General features: G+C 38.2%; 1 protein-coding gene across 4 annotated transcripts in view; it reads left to right on the plus strand.

Annotated features, from left to right (window-relative positions):
• Positions 1-14,163, plus strand: part of LRRC3B (leucine rich repeat containing 3B) — a 97,016-nt gene extending 82,853 nt beyond the window's left edge. For 3 of the 4 annotated variants that reach the window (XM_011974815.1, XM_011974818.1, XM_011974819.1), the window contains exon 2: positions 12,901-14,163. In XM_011974815.1, the coding sequence (XP_011830205.1) occupies positions 13,061-13,840 (780 nt within the window). In that variant the 5' untranslated portion in view covers positions 12,901-13,060 and the 3' untranslated portion in view covers positions 13,841-14,163. Of the gene's footprint in view, positions 1-4,496; positions 4,569-12,900 lie in introns of all 4 variants that reach the window. The other variant, XM_011974817.1, reaches the window with a different exon arrangement.
• The last annotated feature ends 813 nt before the right edge of the window (positions 14,164-14,976 follow it).

The following is a 14,976-nucleotide window of genomic DNA, read 5'->3' on the forward strand; positions in this document are numbered from 1 at the left end:
GCCAGAAAACTCAGTTAAGCGAGGTACTTAGTTGCAGCAAAAACTCGTAATGGGGAGTCAGATGGAATTGATTTCAAGTTCTATTCTCCATTTACTACTGTATTAGTTTCCTATAGCTTCTGTAGTAAATTGCCACAATCTCGGTGGCTAAAAATAACACACATCTATTTTCTTATCGTTCCGGAGGTAGAGTCTGAAATAAGTTTCAATGGACAAAAAAATCGATTTTTTGGGTAAGGCAACACTACCTGCAAAGGCTATAAAGGACAATACATTGCTTGCAACTTTTAGCTTCTGGTAGCTTGTCAGCACTTCTTGACTTGTGGCTATATCACTTCAATCCTTCCTTAGTTGTTACATTGCCTTTTCTTCTGTGTTAGATCTCCCTCTGCATCCTTTTGATAAGAACACTCAAAATTACATTTAGGGCTCATCCAGATAATCCAGGATAATCTCTCCATCTCAAGATCCTTAATTTAATCACATCTGCAAAGATTCTTTTTCCATAAAAGGTAGCATTCACAGGTTCCAATGATCAGGACTTAGATATTTTTGGACCATTTTTTGGCTTATCACAATCTACCTTCTGATTCCCAAAGATTTACCTCCATCCTCCATGCAAAATATATTAATCATATTCAGACATCCTCCAAAATTCTCAACTCATTACAGCATCAACTTAAAGTACAAAATCTCATCTAAATATCACCCCCAAACCCTCACATTTTAGCATTTAAATCAGATACTCAAAGACTGTAGGTATAAGCATCATGGGAGCAAAATTTCTTTCTATTTTTGAAGTAAAGCATTTGGCCCAGTGCCTTGTACATAGAAGGTGCCCACAAAATGTTAGCCACCATCAGAATTATGCCCTTCATCCTCTTCCTTCATTATGTGGTTCACTTTCTTTACCATTCTATGATTCTGATTTAGCTGTGTCTCTGAACGTGGATCCCTCTTGGAATAACATGAAAAAGGTGGTAAAATGAAATTATTGACTCTTTAGAAACATTGTCATAGCAGAGAGAAGACAAGGTGTAAGATGGTGAAGGCTCCGGCCAGGCGCGGTGGCTCACGCCTGTAATCCCAGCACTTTGGGAGGCCAAGGCGGGCGGATCATGAGGTCAGGAGATCGAGACCATCCTGGCTAACACGGTGAAACCCCGTCTCTACTAAAACTACAAAAAATTAGCCGGGCGTGGTGGCGGGCACCTGTAGTCCCAGCTACTCCAGAGGCTGAGGCAGGAGAATGGCGTGAACCCGGGAGGCGGAGCTTGCAGTGAGCTGAGATCAGGCCTCTGCACTCCAGCCTGGGTGACAGAGCCAGACTCCGTCTCAAAGAATTAAAAAAAAAAAAAAAAAAAAGATGGTGAAGGCTCCACATTGTCATAGCAGACATCAGTGTAAGATGATGATGGTGGTGGTGGTGGCAGTAGTACTAGGAGTGGTAGTAGTAACTCTGACTGAGAGTGTATCTTGTAACAACAGATCTAAATGTTTTACATGTGTTATCTCATTTAATCCTCATCTCACCCTTGTGAGGTGGAACTTTTATTACCCTCATGTTCAGATGAGAAAACTAGGATAGAGAAACTATACAATGAGTTAGTGGCCATATTGGCCAATTAAAACCAAGTGCACCTTGCACATGTCTCATATGGCAGTGAAATGGAGCCCTGGAGTTCATGAAATGCAATTGCAGATGAGAATCACTGCTCATTTCACCTGGGGTTTCTATTTTGTGTCACTCTGAGGGGATAAGCCTTACTCTATCTAGGATTCCTTAGACTTTTTTGCATCACCAAATCTTCCCCTTGATTTTAAGGTGTGGAATCTCCCCATCCCAAATTTTTATTTGAAAAATTTGAAACGTTAAGACAACTTGAAAAATTGGTACAATGAACACTTGTATATCCATCACTCTCCCTTTAAAAATTGTTAAATTTTTTCCACCACTGTTTCTCACTCTGTATAGGCAGATATATTTCGTTTTCACTGAATAATTTGACAGTTGCAGTTGTTAAGACACTTTACCCCAAAATACTTCAGTATGTGCCTCCTAAGAACAACAACTGCCTCCATTCTACTCATATCAGGATAAATTTCAAGATGTGTAAATTTGATGCAATAATACCTTACATACAGTGTACACTCAAATTTCCCCCAGTTGTTCCAATAATGTCCCTTTCTAGGATTTCCTTTAAATCCAGAAGTTGATCTCTTGCATTGTCTTCAGTTTGCGACATCTCTTCTCTTTAATCTAGAACAGTTCTAAAGCCTGTGTTTTATTGTAATTTTTTTTCTTTCTTTTTATTTTTGCTTTTTGTTTTTCTTGTTTTTCTTCAGTGAAATTTCAAAAAGTCCAGATTAGTAAAATACCTCAAGTTGTGAATTGGTCTGATGCCTTCCTCTTGATTAGATTTGGGTTAAATATATATTGGCATGAATATTGTATGTGATGTGAGAATCATTTCCTAATTGGTTATACTTAAGAAAAAGAAATGTGAAACCCTCAAAACAGAATGATCTTATATTTTAGGAAAATAATTAAAAGTTAAACCTAATCATCTTTGAATGGTCATTGACAGTTTTTGAAGCACATTTCACATATATTTTATTGTCTCCTTGTAACTGTGAGATCATTGAGGTGGATATTATTGATGATAGTCCTAGGGCAACTAAGGGATGGAAGTACGAATGTTGTGCTAAATTCCTGAAATTCCTTCCTTGGGAAGCTGAGGTTTGAATCCAGTTTCTGAGTCTTCATTTTGGATCTCAATCCTGTGTTTTTCCCACCAACCCAGTGAATATTATTACAGCATCTTGTGTAAGAAGGATAATGCAGGGTTAAGCAGGATATGTTTAAAAAAAAATTGTGACACTCATCCTACTCAGAAGTACAACTGAATTCAGCATAAGTAAGGGCTTTCTAAAGGAAGCTTTCAAGTTATCCTGGACTCTGGTGAATCTTGGAGAGCCTACATTTATGTAGATTAGATGTTAAAAGTTTGCAAAGCTCTCACGTTGTAAATGTCATAAGCACTTGCTGTGAAATAATAGTAGAGAAACAGAAAGAAACCAAGATGGATAGATTCCCACTCAATCTCCCTACAAACTTGCAGCATGTTGCATAATAAATATGCATGTTAGCAGAGACATCGTGGTATCTTTATGCTGTGCTCAGTACCCACAGAGGGATAAATGCTGGGTTCATAAAAAGTGGGTTTTAAAAAATGTATTTGTTTGTTTTTCCAGTGAATTCATTGATAGGAAAAACTTTAAATCCACTCTGAAGATCTATAAGCACTAGATCTTGTAGGAAGGAGTTAATGTGTTCAGAAGAGTCAGTTCTTTCCCAACATACTGAGGGTTTGCTTGAAGATTTATCTTGTGAAATAGATTTCAAAAGTGGAAAAGCAGTGCCTTAACTGACTGAGATCTAGAACAAATGGATTTCGTGTGATTTTGATAAAAGTTTTATATCAGAGTGGCCTTTAAGAAATTCTAACAGGAGAAGGGGTTGTCTCCCTCTTTGATTTTCCCAACTTTGGCAGAAAGAGGTCACAGAGGGCTGGTTAGGCATTTGAAACTCAGCATTTGTGTTTATAGACATTCATATAAAAAAGTAGCCAGGAAAAGAGATATAGAAACCAACGCATGTTAAATGAGACCTGTTCTGGGGGATATCTGAGATGCAGGTTCTTTCCTTCTGCTAACCAGCTGTGTGGCTTTGAGGAGTCTCCATTTTATGAGTTCCTCTACTGTATTAACATAGAGACTAATAATGTCCACTATGTGTATTTGACAGCGCTGTTTAGAGATAATCAAATGAGAGCATGCATGTGAACTTGCCCCACAAGCTTCTAAAGTAGTTCACAAATGTAAGGCAAATGGATAATTTTAGAGCTTTTGACTTGGAAGTATACTTCCTTTAATTTAAAAATCCATCTTGGTCCTTGTTTCCTATCTTAGTGGAGTCAGTTTGGAGGAAAAAAGTATAGTTTAGCTGTAAAATGGTGTATGGTGCCATGTTTGATCACACGTGCTCTGGAAGCCAAAGGACTTCAGTTAAGCTCTTGCCTGTGTAATTTAGCACTTGTTACCATAAATGGATTATATAACCTCTTTAAGCCTCAATTTGTTCATCTGTACAAGGGTTGCAATTGCTACCTTTCAGGGGTTTTGTGAGAATTGTGGTGAGGTGATACATGCGTAACCAGCATAAAATGAAACTTTCCTTCTTGCATCTACTGTTCCTTTAATTTCTATCCTCTTGATCATTCTCTTCTAGTCTCTGAATGCAGATTAGTAAGCCCCATAATGTTGTACTTACCCCTAGATAATAGATTGTCCTAATATTATTTTAAGTTACAAACTCAGTTAATTTAAACCAAAATAAAAATTAAAAATGATAATTTAAATGTCTAGTTTAAGAGATTTTAAAAACCCTGAATTTCATTTATTATTTAACTGTTCTCCCCTTCCCTTTGTTTCAGGCTCAAAGGGAAAGACGATTTAGTAAGTGGCTTGATTTCTCTTCTCTGCCTTCCATTCCACCCCACCCCGAGGTGAGCATGACTGGGTGGCAGCTGCTCAGGAGGTAGAATTAATAGGATGAGAGGATTCAGGTCTCTTTCTCCTGAGGCTTTCATGCTCTCCCGCCATGTGGCTACCCTGACTCTGACAGTGGATTCATTTCAGGTGGCCACTTGCTGAAAATCTAAGTGTCTACGCTACAGTTTTGTGTTGCTGGAGTCCTTCTGTTCTACGAAGGAATCTTATGGGACAGTGAAATAGGACTCTAGATGCTTGCTCCTTGAAAATCTCTTCCCCTCTAGTGACCTCATTTGACCTATAGGAAATAGTTTCCCATCCCTTATTGACAAACTCTGGGAGTGTAGGCTCACCCCAACATCGAAACATCACCCAACTGCATCTCCAAACAACAGGTTAACCTGGTTCTTTTTCCAAGACACTCTGCCTCCCAACTCCAGGGGTCAGGTAATAAACTTTCTCTTTTCCTTGGGAAGGTGACAAGATAGGTACCTCTTGACCTTTTTACTTTCAAAGTGGGCAAGGACACGTTGACTCACAGAACATGTGTCAGCCAAGCTTTATATGGTAACTTAACCCCTTAATTCCAAAAAAAGTTATATGGTAACTTTTTAACTCTACATTCATTTAACCAAGAACCTTGTCAGAATTTCAGTTTTACCATCCTGCTAGATGAGTTCATCATTTAACAAATACCTGATGTGTAATAAATGTCATCAAATGATAGCTGTGTTACAATGAAATGAGAATGGATTATAATTCATTTCAATAAATGTTTATTAAATTCTTACCATGGGCAATGTGAGAATGTAAAATGGGTAAGACACTGACCCCACCTATTGGAACCTCATGGTCTAGCAGTAGAGAAGGTAAAGTGATATCTTTAATATGAAGTAGAAAACAGTAAATAATATAGTAGAGGCTGGGATATTAGAGAAGGGAGAGTTTGCAGATTGCAAGAGTTCCTCGCCTTAAACAGTTCTGGATCTGCTACCAGATTATCCTCCTTTTAAATGAAAATATTCTCTGTTCTTCATGCATCTGTCTGCCTTGTCAGTTCATATCCTTGACTAAATGATCACAGCTGTTGTTATTAATGGGCCACCTAAATGACTCATGGGCCAGATCTTTATAATTGGATTTTAAATCAGGAAAGCTATTCTACAGTGTAGAGATCTTCAGTTGGATTGGTTTATGATGAATTTCGTATCTGTGGAATGAAGTGCCATTCATCATCAGTTTTCTCCTCATTGAGCTATTTGTTGAGTTCATGTTTCTGTGTCTGTGTAAGAAAACATGGCGGGAGATACAAATGTAAAAGGAGATTGTTATGAACCATGGGGGGTCATTAGGGCTTTTGTGACCTGCAGGATGATGTGGTTAAGAGTGTTACTTTAACCTGACGTTAGAAGAATGGAAGCAGAGAGACTGGACACCAACAATTCAGGAAGGAGACTTTTGCTCTTTCAGAACAGGATGTTGGAGATCTGAATTAGGAAAGAGGCCATGAGAATGCAAAGCAAGGGACAGGTGGAATGGAGAATGGAAATAAAAACTTCAAGAAATCGGGATGGAAGAAAATGTGGTCTACAGTGGAGGCAGAAGTTGTTGGGTAAAGCTGAGTGTAAAATTATGATTTTGCTTTTGGGTATGCAAAGTTTGAGGCCCTGAGGAACTCTTCCTGTAGTAGACAGTTGAGAATGGAAATGGAGAACTAAAGTCCATGACAGAACTCAGTGCTAAAGATGTGAATGAAGAAGTTATTATCTCCAAACATGATCCCAAAGACCAGCAGTGGAAAAATTACCTATGCAGTTTATTCGCTTGAATTAACCAGGTCCCAACTCTCTTTTCCTAATAATTTTAATCACAAATACACAGGAATTAGACGTATTGATGGTTTATGCAACCAATACTTATTTTGTAGATAACCTGATCATATAAATAAATCATATCTAAGCTCTATGATAGTCAATAAAACTAATTTTGGAAATACTGCATTAAAGATATCAAGTACTCAAACTTTAGGTTTTGTGAAAATAAACAAAAACCACCCAAATGAGAATAAACAAATGCTATTCATTCAGAGCTTTCTATAGCAAAAGAGGCAACCACCATACCTTGCATTTGGCAGACAGACTCAAAGGCTGGCACAGGAGTGTAAAAGCATTATAGTGAGAAAAAAGGAAGGCTTCAGGTGAGTTCTGATTGAAGGCTGTTGACATGGGAAAGCTGGAGGTGGGCTAACTAGAAGCAGGGCAGCATACGTGATTGGTTAGGGGTGCATATCTGGTGTTCTTGAATTGGTCCTAAGTTGGAAGCAGGGTCAACATTTAGGAAAATTATCAGTTAATAATCAGCTTCTTGGATGATTTGGGTTGTTTGCTACAGAGATTGTGGTTTGGTTTCCTGGTCTGGTTGCTGCAGATTGTGCATCAGAAATCTATTTTTGTACATGGTGTGGCTACTGTCCGTTTGTATATTCAGTCTCTCATCATGAAACATGTACTGCTTTTAATAATTCATTGTTCTTTCATTTGCCTTTGCCATCTTGACCACCATTGTTCAACTCTTTCATGCACTGAATAGTTGCTTTCTGAGGCATTAAATTTGGGTTCATTTTTTGGCTAATCCTAGTCCTTTTGCATTATATTTTAAATATTTACTATAAAATAAAATATACGTTTATACCATAAGGAATTAAAACCATACAAAAGAATATAAAATAGAAAGGCAATTCCTCGTCTCCCCCTGGCAGCCCGTCAGTTCCACTAGTCACTTGGGGTTAACCATTACTAATAGTTTCTGACATATCCTTTTGGAAGTGATCTATACATATGTAAACATATTAATTACATATTTATATTTGCATATTTATCTTCTTTAAAAAATCTACACAAATGTGATTATATTATAAGTATTTGCTTTTTTATTAAGCTGCTCTTTAGGGTAATCTTTGGACATCTTTATATCATCAATAGCTTATTCTTCAATTTTAAATTTTTGATAGATAGTCCCAAATTGCTTATATAACAAGAGTGCACCAATCTATCCTCTTGTCAAGTGTTTGAGAACGCTTTGTTCTTAACATGTTTATTGACACTAAATACTATGCCTAATTTTAATCTAGATGATAAGTACTTTAACCTGAATTTATTGTACTGTCAGTGAAATCAAGAATCTTTTCATATAGTTTATTTTGTATACATCATATGCATTGCCATTTATATATATTATTTCCCATCATTTTTCTTTTCTGCTTTTTTTTCTTTCTTTTTTTTTATTTTTATATTTAGAGACAGGGTCTTGCTATGTTGCCCTGGCTGGACTCAAACTTCTGGGCTCAAATAATCCTTGCACCTCAACCTCATAAGTAGCAGGGACTATAAGTGTGTACTGTTGCACCCAGCTCAGCTCTCCATTTTTTAAATTAGATTAGTTTATTATTCTTTTGAAAGGATTTTTTGTGTATTAAAATAATCAACCTTTTGTTTTGTCATTTGTTCTTTGACTTTGTTTATAACCTTAACTTTTTGCCATGGAGAAGTTTTAAATTTAAAATAATTAAATGTATGAGGGTTTTTTCCCCTTGATCTGAATTTTATGTTTTAAATTAAAAGCCCTTCCTGTTTTGCTATCTATTTCCTTTTTAATCAAATTCTCCTGTTTGGTAATAGAGTTGCATAGACTATAATTGGAAGAAACTGGTGTATCTGGCATTTCTCTGTGAATTGATACATTTAGTTGTCTCAGAAGGGTTAATAAAAGCTTTTGTGTTAGAATCTCTGAATGTTCCTGTCATTTAATGATGAAAAGAAAGAAATAAGCAGCAAGACAGTTGTTAATCAGCCACTGAATGGCCTGTCTTCTCACTGAATGAACACCCTGTTAAATGCACTGTTTTTTTTTCTTCTGGAAATGGTATTTGATGGTTGCCACCCAATCCCAGAATTAACTGCTAATGCTCAGAAACCTGGGTGGCAAGAAAATACGAGCGAGATATGAGTCTGGATAAAATAATTCTCCTTTGGGGTGCAGTGAATACTTAAACACCACATCCAGAAATATTACGGCATCCTGCTTGACCCAGACATAGTTAAAGGGAATGAGTAGATGGGGACAGGGTAGTCCAGTGAGTCAAGATTTGCAGAGGGGGAGTTAGGAGGGAGGAAAGATGCTGTTTAACTTGGTCCGTCCCTTTAATAGATCTTATTCTTATCAGAAAGACAGGCAGTAACTGCTGTTGTTGTTTTGCCATTACCAGTGTGACCCCAGGTCCTTCTTTATGTTCTAACCACTCATTCTGAAGTTAGTAGGAAGGCAGTCTTCTTGCCCAGCAGCATAGCTTGTTTACTGCTTGGGGTTTGTGTATAGATGTGATTCAGTCAGAGCAGGAGGGAGTTTTAGGCTTCCAAGCTTTTTAGCCCTGTATTCTGCTGGATGATGATAACCAATGTCAGAAGAATATCCACCTCTTTTTCTCTGAGGCGCATATCCTCATATCTTCTTTTTCCAACAGGCATTGTTGACCTATCTAGTAATATAAAGCAATGTCAAACTGATAATCCCTTTGGAAATTACAGAACCAGTATCATGGAGTGGAAAGCAGCTCTTCCATCCTCCCTGGTGAAGATGACCTTGACTTGGTGCCTTTGGCTTTGTTGTCTACATCCTGGACATCTGTCTAAGTCTATTTGCACTGCTAAAGCAATAGAAATTTATTTCTTACAGTTCTGGAGTCTGCAAAGCTCAAGATCAAGGTGCCAGAAGATTTGGTTTCTGGTGAGGTCCTGTTTGTTGGCTTATAGATGGCTCTCTTCTCTCTGTTTCCTCACATGGCAGAAGGGATGAAGGAATTCTCTGGGGCCTCTTTTATAAGGGCACTAGCTCCATTCATGATGGCTCTGCTTTCATGACCTAATCACTTCTCAAAGACCCCACCTCCAAATATCTTCACACTGGGGATTAGATTTAGACATCAGAAAATGTGAAGGACACACATACTCAAACCACTGCAGCATCCCAGGGCTCAGCTGTCTACATCCTGCATCTTTTGTCACTTTATTCTGGTTGGGGGTGATGGCTGTAGAGGCTGACTCACAGAGGCTCAGCAATATAGCCAATTCCAGAAGACTTTATTCTCTTTTTATCAAACATAATAGAGAGAAAATGAAATACTCAGTTCAAGTCCAACTTCTTTGAAAGCAAGGGGTGCTCTGTATTTATACTCCTAACAAGCATTACATCCAGTTCACAGGTAGACCATTTGGGATATGATGGATTCCATCTCAAGAAAGATTGCAATCTGAGTAGAGAACTCAACCTGTGTCCTAAACATTTCTTATATGTGACCATGACCATTGGACTGATCCTTCTGGAGAAACCCTGAATAAGTGTAAAGAAGCCTGCTGAGGAAGAGTTCCATTCTTCTTTCCATCTCCTAGGAGCCTGAAACACATATGACTTTTCCTAAGTCCATTATGTTGCCGTGTAACACCAGTAGACATTTGATGAACCAATGTTTATGTTTAAAATATTTAAACATATTTTAAACATAAACATTGTTTATGTTTATGTTTATAAAAATAATTGCCATGGAGAATAAAAAGCATAGCTAGACTCTTCAATATTTTGTTGCTTTATTCATATAAAAGATATTTATTTAGTCCTCACGATATGCCAAGCACTATGCTGGGTGTTGGGAATGTATCCGATAATAATAATAGTAACTATGGCTAAGAAGCATTGAACTTTTACTACCAATTTCATACTGTGCCAAGTGCTTTACATGGATTACTTCATATAACCCTCAAATCAACCTTGTAATTAGGTGCTTTTATCATCTTTATACAAAGATAAAGAAAATGAGATCCCCAAGAACACCACTACTAATAAGAATTAAAGTTGGGATACAGCCCCGATGCAGTGGCTCACACCTGTAATGCTAGCACACTGGGAGACCAAGGTAAGTGGATCACTTAAGGTCAGGGGTTCAAGATCAGCCTGGCCAACATGGTGAAACCCTGTCTCTGCTAAAAATACAAAAAAAAAAAAAATAGCTGGACATGGTGGCATGTGCCTGTAGTTCCAGCTACTTGGGAGGCTGAGGCGGGAGAATTACTGGAACCCGGGAGGCGGAGATTTGCAGTAAGCCGAGATCACACCATTGCTCTCCAGTCTGGGCAACAGAGCAAGACTCCATCTCAAAATAAAATAAAACAACAAATAAAGCTGATATGCAAACTCAGTGTACTTTCTACTTTTTAATTGCTTACTGTTGTCTCTGCAAGAGGCAGAAACAAGTCTCTGTCCTCGTGGAGCTTGTACTCTGAATAGAGAACACTTTACTACACCAAACTCCTTTAATGAATCCCAAGAGAAATATGAAGTGTCCTCCAGAAACGGCTTCTCATCTTTCAGCATGTTTTAGGCTGGTTGCACATACTCAGTGGAATCACTTGGTTGATGTGGACTCCCTTTATTTTCTTCAATTACATTAATTTCTTCTATCTCCTGTGTTTTTCTCATGCCCCTTTCCTAGAATTCATTGCCTTGTCCTTCTACTCCTCTGTCTTCTCTCTTCCCTTTCACACCTGTTTATTTTTTTTCTTTCCCATCTAGATTCCTATAGTCCCCAAGTGCTATGCAAGACAGTTTTGAAGGGAAACATGAAAGGGAGGATACTTTCATTGCCAATGAAATGCTCTGGTGACAGAGGGCTTAGTAAGCTTAGGGTCTCTCTTTAGCATTCTCTGGTATTTAAGGGACTCAGTTTTCCAAAAGCACATCCACTGCATTCTGCTGTTGCTAATCTCATGTTTTCCATGATTAACAATCCAGATCATTATGTTTTCAGCTCACATTAATCATTAATCTTCTCTTCTGTGAGTTCGGTAACATTTGGAGTCATTTCTCTCTGTATTTATCCATCTGGGATCTTCATAAAAGATAAGTTTTCAGAAAGTCATTAGTTGCTCATGCAGAAAGTTGTGTGTTGTTCACTGCTGTAAGAGGAGTGAATGCTCTTCTTGTTTCTCAGATCCTGGGAAGGAATCTTCTCAGTCAGGCATGGGTTCCCTTTGAAATGCAGAGGGACCCCTCACTTGAGCTCCATGGGGTCCTCAACTTGGCACAGTATTCATAGCATAAAAGATAGGGCTGCAACATAACAGCATCATAAATCACAATAAGCAATGCTTGCTAAATATTTATAGAGCAGATGAGATTGGAAGAGAGTGTGTGGATAGTGGAAAGGGTTTTGATATTAATGAGTCAGAACAAAGACTTTGGCTTGAGTCCTGTCTCTACATCTCAATCTGTTTGACCTTGTGCAAGAAACCTCATCTCTCTGGGATCCACTTGTCTCCTCTGTGAACTGGTCCCAAAGATGTGTGCTTTCCTCTCTATATTAAAGGGTAATTTTGAGAGTTAACTTATATTCTTATCTCTGCTCTCTGCTGTCGAGTAAGTTTCATAACTTTGTTCATATCACTTAATTTTGCAATTTCTGTGGCCTCTGCCAACACTAACAGTATATATATGCAACACATAGAGAGTGAAGTTTATTGGGAAAGTTTTCAAAGCCAGTATTTCTTAATTCTCTTGTTATATAAAAAAGTCTTATAGGTGTGTGTCATATTTAAGCATTTATTGGGATGGGGATATGGTCCTTAGAAAAGAGAGAGAGGATCCTCTGGAAATTCAGTTAAAAGCATCCTCCCAGGTATAATGTAATTTTAAGAGGTCACAAGGAAGGCAACTATCCTGGAGGTTCTTGGTTGTCAGCCTCTAGCAATATTTTGTTGTGAAGGTTGGAATGCATTTATTCTTTTCTTAATTCAAGTAAGATGTTTCTTTAGAGACAATATTCCAAATTGGGCATCCATTCAAAAGCCATGACAGATATCCCTGTCTATAGTCATTAACCATGAAATATTGGTATTATTTCTCATTGCTGCCCAAGTGCAGGACTAAATTGCATTAATGCATCTGTTGTCTCAGAAAGGGTGAGCGGCGTAATTAAATTTTATTTCTGTAGAATTAGAAGGGGTCCAAGATGTGGAGATCAGCAGAGAAATAGGGAGTGTTTGTTCTCATTCTATCCAACTGAAAACCAGGCAACAGAATTCAGAAGTATTTTCATATATTGACAGTTCTCTCCCCCAGCACTTGGGATTTGAACAGGAGACTCCCATTTCACAGAGAATTCCTAGTGGCATTGATGGAAATTACCTGCATAACCTAACCCCCTACCCACATAGAATGCCAGACACCTGAGAGCACCTTTAATTACAATGTACCTCCCTTTGCAAAGGAGCTAATTGCATCTGTTTCCCTTTCCTTTAGGTGCCCAAGCAAGGACAGAAATAATGAAGAGACACATGTGTTAGCTGCAGCCTTTTGAACCACGCAAGAAGGAAATCAATAGTGTGGACAGGGCTGGAACCATTACCACACTTGTTGGAGTAAATGAGGAATGGGCTCGTGATTATGCTGACATTCCAGCATGAATCTGGTAGACCTGTGGTTAACCCGTTCCCTCTCCATGTGTCTCCTCCTACAAAGTTTTGTTCTTATGATACTGTGCTTTCATTCTGCCAGTATGTGTCCCAAGGGCTGTCTTTGTTCTTCCTCTGGGGGTTTAAATGTCACCTGTAGCAATGCAAATCTCAAGGAAATACCTAGAGATCTTCCTCCTGAAACAGTCTTACTGTATCTGGACTCCAATCAGATCACATCTATTCCCAATGAAATTTTTAAGGACCTCCATCAACTGAGAGTTCTCAACCTGTCCAAAAATGGCATTGAGTTTATCGATGAGCATGCCTTCAAAGGAGTGGCTGAAACCTTGCAGACTCTGGACTTGTCCGACAATCGGATTCAAAGTGTGCACAAAAATGCCTTCAATAACCTGAAGGCCAGGGCCAGAATTGCCAACAACCCCTGGCACTGCGACTGTACTCTACAGCAAGTTCTGAGGAGCATGGCATCCAATCATGAGACAGCCCACAATGTGATATGTAAAACATCCGTGTTGGATGAACATGCTGGCAGACCATTCCTCAATGCTGCCAACGATGCTGACCTTTGTAACCTCCCTAAAAAAACTACCGATTATGCCATGCTGGTCACCATGTTTGGCTGGTTCACCATGGTGATCTCATATGTGGTATATTATGTGAGGCAAAATCAGGAGGATGCCCGGAGACACCTCGAATACTTGAAATCCCTGCCAAGCAGGCAAAAGAAAGCAGATGAACCTGATGATATTAGCACTGTGGTATAGTGTCCAAACTGACTGGCATTGAGAAAGAAAGTAGTTTGCGATTGCAGTAGAAATAAGTGGTTTACTTCTCCCATCCATTGTAAACATTTAAAACTTTGTATTTCAATTTCTTTTGAATTATGCCACTGCTGAACTTTTAACAAACACTACAACATAACAAATAATTTTAGTTTAGGTGATCCACCCCTTAACTGTACCCCCGGTGGTATATTTCTGAGTAAGCTACTATCTGAACATTAGTTAGATCCATCTCACTATTTAATAATGAAATTTATTTTTTTAATTTAAAACCAAATAAAAGCTTAACTTTGAACCATGGAAAACAGAGTGACTTATTGGTCAAGAAAACAGTATAGTCATTCTACTTGCTCTAAAGAAAAACAGACAACCTTTATGAACTCAAAGAACTATCACAATGAAAAAATGTGTTATTAAGCCCTACTGTACACTGGGGAGCCATAGCTGAATTATTGGCTGAGTTAAGTATCTGTCAGACTCTAAAATACTGAACTTTACTAGGTGGTTATACACAAGTGTGGCATCCTTTAGAGGCTTAAGTCAGGATGCCTTTTGGCATTTACTCTTCAAAAATAGATATAATTAGCTATTGAATCCAAATACTTATTGTACCTTTGCGCTATGCTGGACAAAATGGAAAAGAAAAAGACAGCACATAGCCTGTCCTCAAGACTACTTTCTGGCGGACTGGGGCATGTTTGACAAATGTAGAAATGGTTATGCTAGGGAGGAAGGTCCTTGTAATCATGTAGCATCAACTGGGTGCAAGCACTGTGAGAGGCATTTTTATGTTATTATTGTGTCTTTAAACTCTCCCAACAAGAGAAGAAAGTGACAACTGCTCTATTTACATAGGGAAAAACTTCAAGTAAGAGAGCTTCATTGATTTACCAGGTAGAAAGTCTTAGAACTTAAATTTGAATCAAATCTTTCTGTCTCCAAAGACAGGTCTTCACATTAAATTCCTACGGAGTTGGTTTATAGTTATAATTTTCTTAGATTAGGTACACAGTTCTATGAGTTTTAAAAAATATATACTCCTGGGCATCTGTCATACAATCAAGATATTGTGTCCTTGTCATTGGCCAGAGATAGGAGAAAGCACATTTGGTTCTTGG

The sequence above is a fragment of the Mandrillus leucophaeus genome, unplaced genomic scaffold (genome assembly GCF_000951045.1).
Source record: "Mandrillus leucophaeus isolate KB7577 unplaced genomic scaffold, Mleu.le_1.0 Scaffold149, whole genome shotgun sequence".
NCBI lineage: Eukaryota > Metazoa > Chordata > Mammalia > Primates > Cercopithecidae > Mandrillus > Mandrillus leucophaeus.